The sequence below is a fragment of the Echinops telfairi genome, unplaced genomic scaffold (genome assembly GCF_000313985.2).
Source record: "Echinops telfairi isolate 266 unplaced genomic scaffold, ASM31398v2 ScPeMD7_5592;HRSCAF=6446, whole genome shotgun sequence".
Taxonomy (NCBI): Eukaryota; Metazoa; Chordata; class Mammalia; order Afrosoricida; family Tenrecidae; genus Echinops; species Echinops telfairi.
The window spans coordinates 24,594,909-24,603,649 of record NW_022109491.1 but is presented as its reverse complement, the minus strand read 5'-3'; the positions used below and the strand labels follow the sequence as shown (position 1 = coordinate 24,603,649).

At 59.4% G+C, this 8,741-nt stretch overlaps 1 protein-coding gene across 1 annotated transcript in view; it reads right to left on the bottom strand.

Annotated features, from left to right (window-relative positions):
* Positions 1 to 8,741, bottom strand: part of NOL4L (nucleolar protein 4 like) — a 92,591-nt gene that overhangs the window by 25,559 nt on the left and 58,291 nt on the right. Inside the window, exon 5 of the mRNA XM_004697918.3 lies at positions 949 to 1,090. Coding sequence (XP_004697975.2) covers positions 949 to 1,090 — 142 coding nt within the window. The remainder of the gene's footprint in view (positions 1 to 948; positions 1,091 to 8,741) is intronic.

Sequence of the window (8,741 nt, the reverse complement as noted above, 5' to 3'; positions counted from 1 at the left end):
CTCCCGGGGAGCCCCGGCCACCACCCCCAGCCGCCCCCGGGGCGGGCTGGGTCTCCTCCCAGACAAAGCCAGATTCAGGCTTGAGAGGGCAGTTGGGAGGTTTCTGCCATGGAGACGAACTTTGACCCCACCCCGTATTTACTCTTTAAGGCTAGCCCGTTTTTTTTTTGTTTTGTTTTGTTTTTTCAGAGTTAACACACGACACCCCCTTTTAACCCTGTGCCACAGGCGTGCATTCCAGGCACCGACCTTCGACCTCTCCTAATTGCCGGCTCTACACCCCAGTTCTTCCAGGCCTGGCTCCAGCTCACCGGCTGCCTCTGCTGCTGCCGCCACCCCCCAGTCACCTTTCCCCGGAAACCAGTGCCCCACCAGGGCACTCTGACAACAGGTGCCACCCCACCCGACAACCACAGCAAACTCAGGTGGGTGCCGGAGCCCAAGGCCCAGCCCGGGTGCCCCACTGGGGAGCGCGGAGGGTCGGGTCCTCTGGGGCCTGGGACCTGCCTTCTGCCCCAGGCACCTTGCCCACCCCTGGAGGGAAGCTCTGGTCGACAGGCCGGTGGAGGCTGCTGGCTGCCCCAGGACCCCAACCTGCGTTCAGGGTCCTGGGGGGCTGAAGCTGGGGTAGCGCCCGCAGCAGGGCCACGTCTCCCTCCTCCCGAGGCACATGAGTGGACAACTGTATGTGCTGGTCCCTTTCCAGGGGACAGGCAGGATCTGGCCCTGTGGCCCATGGCTCTCAGCACTGGGCAGCCAGCACACCCTGGTGACACCAGCTGACCCTTCTCTGACCTGCACCCCAGTCACTTGGAAATCCCAACCCCACAACTTCTCGGGCATCAGGGTGCACAGGGAGGCCCCACAGCCCCATAGGGCGGCCTTCCAGGGGCGGGGGCCTTGCCACCACCACCACTACCCCCACCCCCTGTCCCCCAAGGCACTCACCATCCTCTTGGCTGTGGAGGTTCTGGGGGCTCCTCATCCTGGGGTCCTGGCTGGGACTCAGGCTGGAGGCCAGGCGTGGGTCAGCTGACATCCATGAGGAGTCATTCATATCAAAATCTTCGCTGCTCACCGAAGTCTCATCCTGAGCAGGGACGAAGAAGGTGGCCGTTTGTTTAGTAGGGACTGGGCATTGGCTGTGTGCCCCGAGGGGCCCCAGACCTACAAGGAGGGCAGGATAGTGCTGCCCCGGTGTCCCAACCCACCCCACGCCACCCTGTGGAAGCGGCTTGAGTCTGGTTCCTGTCAGAAGCCTGGGTACCGCCCGTAATTGAAGACAATTAGGTGGACCGTGTATCCTGTGGGGCGGGTGGCTGGGCCTGGCTCTCACCCCGTGAGCCAGCGCTGGGGTGGAAGGGAGGGCTGTAAACAAGGACCGCAGCCCCCTTCCCGTGGATGGAGCCCAGAGTGGGCAGCAGGATGTGCTGGGCCCCGGGAGGCCACCCGACCAAGACCAAGGGCCTCGGAGGGGCCTGGCGCCCCAACTCCGGGGGAGCATGCACAGCATTCCTTTCTCCCACTCCCCCGGCAGGCAGGCAGGCAGGCAGGCAGGCAGCTGGCCAGCCCCGAGGACAATTCTGTCTTCCTCCTTCCTAACCGTTGCTGGCCTTCAAAGCTAGGCTCTGGGGAAAGGGGTGGGGCGGGCGTGAGTTCAGAGCAGACTGCGAAGGGGGTTCAACTGGGGGGGGCGGGCATGGTGGGCTCTTGAGCAGCAGGCAGGCAGGGCAGCCTGCTGGGGAGGACCACGCCTGCTGCTGCCCTGGGCCAGTCATCCGGGAACCCCTGGGGCGGGGCCCCTTGGGTCCGGCCCTCCAGCAGGAAGGGACCCCACCTCCTGCTGGCCCGGCTTGGGACCTTGTCTGGAAAGAGCCAGAGAGATGACCCTGCAGCCCCACACCCCAGAGCCCAGGCCCTGCCCCTCCCCTGTCCCCTGTCCCCCCAGCAAGATACAATTGCCTCTTCGTGGGCCCCCTTCAGTATAGTGAGCAAACACACTCTGGCTGGAACTTTCTACTGCTGCTGTCACACACCTCCGCCCCCACCCCCACCCCCAGACGGGCACATCTGCTCTCCGAGTGGGAGCAGAGCAGCAGAGTAACCAGCCCAGGAACTACTAGCCGGCCACCCCCTCCAGCGCCCTCCCTCCCCCACCTTGGGCTGGTAGGGAGTTTCCTGGAATTTACTGCTTCTGTGCGAGCTCCCAGTGCACCCACAGCAGCGGCTGAATCCCAGGGCAGCAGCCGGGGCCTTTGCAGCAGCCTTGTCCAGTCAGGGGTCTCCAGCGCCTCAGGGACTAGCCCACACCTCTTGTCCCTTCTCCCTACTTCCCTGAGTGCCAACACACTCAGATTGTACTCTGGCACCTCCGAGGGGCACACTCACGTCCAAAAGGCTCTCAGTGCGCAAGGACACAAAGGAACAATCACACTCTCCTGCGTGGACTGCGCCACAGGACCAGAGAGAGGGACAGCTGGTCCTGCCCATTCAGGCTCTGTCCCCTTCTGGGTCCCTGGTGGCCCCAGAATCATGGCTGAGGTCAGATGTCTCTCCAGGTTTGGGGTGGGGTGGGGTATGGGATGGGGGTAGGGTTCGGTTGGACAGAACACTCACGATAGTTCATTCATTCCTTCAACACACGTTTATTCACCAAGCACCTCCTATGGGCCAAGCCCCCTCTAAGGGCTGAGAGATTCTGATGGCCATCCGCAGGACAGACTCAGTGTGTAGGGGAAGATGGGCCATCCGCAGAAAGGAGAGCCACCAAACGACGGGGAGAGCGGCCTCTAGGGCGGCCGGCGCCAGGTGGGCAAGGATGACCTTTCTAGTCGGGAGACATCTGAGCAAAGGTGGCAGGAATCAGGGAGGGCTGCATGGTGTTCTTACGAGTGCCGTCCTGGCACAGGCTGGTGGGTTCTTGGGACAGCAGGGAGACCGCCGTGGCTGGGGGGTGGGCGAGGAGCCAGGCACCAAGGAGTGAGCCATCGGAGCCATGCAGGACTATCTATCTCCTCCAAGGCCCGTGTTCCCCAGGGCAGGGCTGACTCTGTCTCTGGCAGCTCCGAGAAAGGCCACCTTGGACACACATCCAGGCTCATGGGAAGTCAGAAGCACTGGCCTCTCAGCTGGGTTTCAGACAGTCCCAACCGACGTACAAGTTCCCCAGGGACCAGATGCGCCACTTGGGCCCTCCTGAGCCACCCACCCCACAGACCATGAGATCGGTAGCTACAAAGGACAGGCAAGGAAACGGAGGTGCCGAGAGGCTAAGATACTTGCCCAGCGTCACAAACTAACAAATGGTCCAGGCCAACTTTCAGCAACCTTGGTGGCCCAAACCCACATCACACTGCCCCCTCTGCTGGAGCGTCCGCCCTGCTATTCCCCTACACGAGCCGGATTTCAGAGGCAAACCCTTCTCTGCCTGCCCAGCTCATTCTCGCTATTTCTTCCTCGTCAATGTGCAAACCCTCCAACCCTTGGCCAACCACTCGAGGAGCTGAGCTGAGCTGGGCCGAGCCTGGCAGGGCAGTAGATTGTGGGTATGTGGCCTGCTCTCCACCAGAAAGCTTTCTCGGGGTCTTCCAAGAACAGGGCCAGGCAGGGTGGTCTCTGAGTCTCCCACAAGGCCAGCAGCGAGACTTGTTGAATTGGCGGAGTTGCCTGGCATGGCACACTGTTGGTGTTTAATGAGGATGCGGCATTAATCTGCCAATTAAGGGTCCTGGGCCCGTGGCATGCAGCTTTTAAATGGAGGCTCGGCGAAAACCTGGACCCTGGGTGCTGTGGTGGGAGGGGGGCAGCAGCAGCAGCAGCAGCGCAGGGCCTGGCAATGCCTCCCTCCTGTGCCTGTGAGCCACCCCGCAGGATTGCTGCACCGTCCTCCAAAAGGAACCGCCCCCACACCCCGAGTTCTTGTCCACGAGGGGCCGGATGATGAAGTAGCTCCCATGCCCAAACACACAGGACTTCCAGGCATTATGAGGCATTCCTCAGCAGGACCCCTGTCAGGCAGGTCACCTGCCCGGGCAACTGCCAGCCATGGGCACCCAGGCAGTGTCAGAGATGGGCTCTGTACCCAGAACTCTCACCATAGGGGCCCCAGCACACTTCCTCTCCCACCCCTGCCATCCGAACTGCCGGATTTCCCAGCAGGACCTTGTGGTGATGGGGTCGCTCACTCGGGGCTCACTTTCTTTAGGGTGCTGATGCATTTAGTGATCAGCGGCTGTGCCTTGGGGACAGGACTAAGGCAAGGAGGGTCCTCGTTATCCAGGCAAAGAGACCAGCAAGAATGCAGGGTCCACTTGTAACAGCCCAGAGGGACTATGGGAACCACTGTGCCAGATGAGTTTCTGTTGCCCCCAGGTTCTGTCACTTGGAACCCAGTTGTTGTGTGTGTGTGGGGGGGGGGGGGAGCTGGTTCTAAGACTTCTTTATACCTTGACTGCTAAAGCAATTTTTTTTCAAGTGAGAAATTGGAGTCTATTCAGCCTAATTTAAAAACAACAACGCCACACTAGTGTGCTTGGATCAAGCACAATAACTTTCAACGCAATGCCGCCTTCAGGGCTGTCTCGGAAAAGACCCCTTTGTGCATGCAACACGCCTGCCACTCATGTGTCCCCAGTTCTTCAGGGCAGCAAAGCCCCCACCACCACCCTCATCCCTCATCCACACACTCCCAGCGGCAGAGAGGCACACTGTAAGCTCAGACACCCCCCTAGACACACACTCCCCAAGCCGAGTGCTGCTGAGGGCTAATTACACAAGCAATTATCAGCATCCAGTTCAGACCCATCCAGTGACTGCGGAGGGGAAACACATCCTAGTCCTAAGGGACCCGCACCATGAGGCTGAAAGCCTGCACGAAGCTCCAGGGCCCACACCCCTGACTGCCAACGGGGGTGGGGTGGGGGGCATGGGTGGGGTACAGTTCAGTTTGCTGGAATCTGAAGAGTATTTGGTCCACTAATTTCTCCCTTTCTGTAAACCAACTCAAACCACACCTCCATTAGAAAACTGAAGCAGGCCCACCACCCATTGCTTCCAGCCCGTACCACTTGCCTGGCCAGGGCCTGGCCTGGTCCCTCTCTCTTGCCTGTGCCTTCAAACTCCCTGAAGACTGTGGCGATAAAAACAAACAAACAAACAAACAACTTTTCTGCGGAGATTGCAACACACATAGATCATGAGAAGGATGGAAGATCGCTGTGTGGTTGGAGGGGATCAGTCCAGGGGCTTCAGGAGCTGGAGGAGCCACGTGGAGACTCCTACCGGCACTGAGATGCTTCTACCGCCACTGGATCCACAAGACTGTGCACCTACTGGCCTGTGATCTTGCTGCATTCGACGTCATTGCCTGTGTTTCGTGAGTCTGAAGAGGATTTTATAGATTGGTATGGGCTAATATCAGATTATTGGACTTAATCTGGACTGGGCTGGGATGTTTTCTCAATATCCAACTGCTCTTGTATATAAAGCTCTTTCTTACACACACATACACACACACACAAAACACAAACCTCTCAGTGGTTCTATGCTGAGAGGCCTGAACCACCACCATGGGTTCTTTCTGGAAAGGGATGCCAGTGTTGGGTGGGCAGGTGGGCAGCACGCAGCTGGCTCAGGGACACACCCTGACCTGGGAGTCCTGGCTCCCGGCAGGGAGGAACAGGAGTCACCAAACCCGCCCTGTTCTTATCTTCAGTCCAAAATTCATGGGGCAGGTTCAGTTTCTCTCCACCCAGGCGTTGAGGCCAAGCCCCGGCCAGGGGAAGGAGGAGGAAGAGAAGCAGGGAGACCCGCCGGGAAATGGTGGAAATGCGCCTGTCTGTCCGTATCCAGGGCCCATAGCTCCAAGCAGGTGCTATCAGTAACCCGATTATTTTACAGCTGGGGTCAGTTTTCTGGAACTGGGTCCCGGGTGTCTCTGAAGCCCAGCTATTTGCATCCTCCAGGACTGGGGATCCTGGGGCGTGTGCGCCTCCCGCAGTAGTTTCCAGGCCTGTGCTGGGAGCTGTAACTCTATATCGACCACTCGCCTTGAGAAAGAAGAGGAGGAGGAGGATTTGCTGAGAGTTTGGTGCTGTTGTAAATCCATAAGCTCGGTGCAGGGGCCACTGCCCGCTGCGTGGGTGTGCCTTTCAGAGGTGGGCGGGGGCAGGGATCACCGGAGGTGTTTGGGGGCCCCACAGAAAAACAGACCCTTCTCTAAGCAGCACCTCTGTCTCTCAGGGCGGCTCCCCAGCTGGGTCCCTCTGGAATGAGGACCAGGCTGCCCCAGCACCAGCTCTCTCCCCAACAGGCTACTCCAAGACCCAGAAAGTGAAGCAGCGTCTCGCCAGGCTGGCCAGCAGCTCCTCCTGGTGCACCTGCAGGCCCTGGAATTCTTCCGCACCAGGCGATTCCTCCCCTGGTCTCCATGTCAGCGAGCATTACACACACGGCCTTCTGAGCATGCCAAGAAGGTACTGAACCGCAGTTGACCCCAACTTGACCACTTCGGTCCATCAGATGGCTTATTAATGGAAGATGAAAAGCCCCCAGGAGCTATAGCAGCGAGGGGTGCAAATCCCCGTGGGGGAAGGGGCTGCGTGCGTGCTCTCTCGGGGTGGTCTGAGCCACAGCTCCATCAGGGTGGGTTGGGAGTTCTCAAGGCCACTGTCCCATGTTAACCCCACCACCACCACCACCTGGCCACCGACCAGGAGGGGAGGCCAGCCAGCCTTCTACAGGGACACTCCCTGCACAGTTCCACTCCTTCCTGCTAGCAGACCGCACTTCAGCTTACCAGCCACACAGACACAAGCTCTTCTGGGAAATAGGAGGCAGGCAGGGCTGAGACACAGCCAATCATCATACACTGTAGGTATTCTCTCTCCCTCTCTCCCTCTCTCATACACACACAAACACACATGCGCACGCACACACACTCACATACATGCATGCATACTTGCGTGCGCACGTACTCTCGTACACGGATTGCCTGTCAGAAACATATTCACACAGACATGTGGATGCTCTGTTGTCCCTGAGGTAATGCCTGCCTGCCTGCCTGCTAGCCCGGATGCTGGAGTGAGCACTTTCAACACCTTCCCACTGGAGCACTGAGTGTAAAACAGGCTTTGTTTCCTAAGCAGAGGCAACAGGCCATTTTCCCCAGCACTCCCTCAGAACAAGGACCTCTTCGATTCCCCAGCCGGGGCCATTACCAGAAGGATGGGAAGATGAGCTTCGGGTGGTTAGGGTGCTGCCAGGCCAAGGGAGAGCTTTAAGGGAACCCTTTGGAGCTGACCCCTGCAGCACTTGCCTTCCCAGAAAAGGGCGCAGACAAGACCCCCGCCCCACCAAAAAAAAAGTTCTTGAGCAACTCGGGCTGTTGCAGCTCCCCCTGGCTCCAGGCCATCTGAGGCTCCAGAAGTCCCCCACTGTCAGCCTCTGCAGGTGGGAAGGGCCTAGGGGGATCCAGCTCCTTCCACAGAAAGTGCCCACCCAGCCACTGGGCAGTGGGTGTGGAGGAGGTGCTATCTTAGAACTGTTCTCAAACAAGCCCAGCCTGAGCTGGGATTAGTTGGGAGCTTGATATTGTTCAAGGACACATTTGGGCCCAATGAGGGGGTGAATTTACTACCTGGGGACTAACTGGCCACTGCGGGGGAGGGGGGGCGAGGGGGGAGGAGAGAAAGCACCCCTGCCCCCACCCCACCTCTGACCATAAACGGGCCATTCTGCAGACCACCCCACAACGCAGTGTGGATTCTGGGTGTGCTGAGGCCCCCAGACCTGACCCAGCTCAGGCCACAGACAGCAAGTCTCAGTCATTGAGTGAGGACCCCACACACCTCTCTGCCTGGCACCCTACCTGGCAGGCTGGGGTTCTCCCTCAAGGGAGGGGCTATTTCAAGCCCCAATCCTCCTCAGAAAAGGGAGGAAATCACGAGTCCAAACACCATTTCAGGTGGAATCAGGAGGTTATTAATCTCCCCTCAGAGCAAACAGAAAGAAAAAAATCAATGGTTTAGAGGGGGAAAAGGGTTCCATTTGAATTAATGGGTTTGTGGCTTCTCCATTGATCTGCTTCTCTTCACACTTTCTTTTTGTGCTCTTGGGGAGGAGGGAGGGCTGGGGAGAGGGAGGACGCCGAGGAGGGGCTGGGCCTCCCGGTATCGAAAAGGACGGTCTAACCTTAACCTTTCTCCAGGAATAATGCTAATTAGCGAGGCTTAATGAGAACTTCCCCCTAGGAAGCGCGGCCCGGTAGGGGCGAACGAGCGGACTCGGGCAAACGTAGCTGCGGGAGGAGACCGGGGGGGGCGGGGTCGCTTCTGAACCCGGGCAACTGGAATAAAAATGCCTCTTGCACTCGCACCCGCGTCCAGTGTCCAGTGTCCGGGCCTAGAGGACGTGGCGACGAGAGCGGAGGCGAGAATCCAACTTAACCCCAGCGCGCGCGCCCTCCCTCTGGCGCGCCCCCGCCCCGCGCCCCCAGCCCTGGGTGACCCCTTTCATTGATGAATGCCCCTTCACTAGGAGGCGGTCGACGCTCGCGGCTTCTGCGCGCGGACCGTACACCTGAGCGGGCCGCCGGGGCCCTTCGGAGAGGGACAAGGGCCTGCCGAAGTGGACTCAACTCTGCAAACCGCGTCTCAACTCCCCGCGCCGGGGGCCCCTCCCAGCCGCCGGGCGCTTCCCGTCCTCACATCCCCAAACAGTTCACTTCCCTTCTCCCGGCGGCG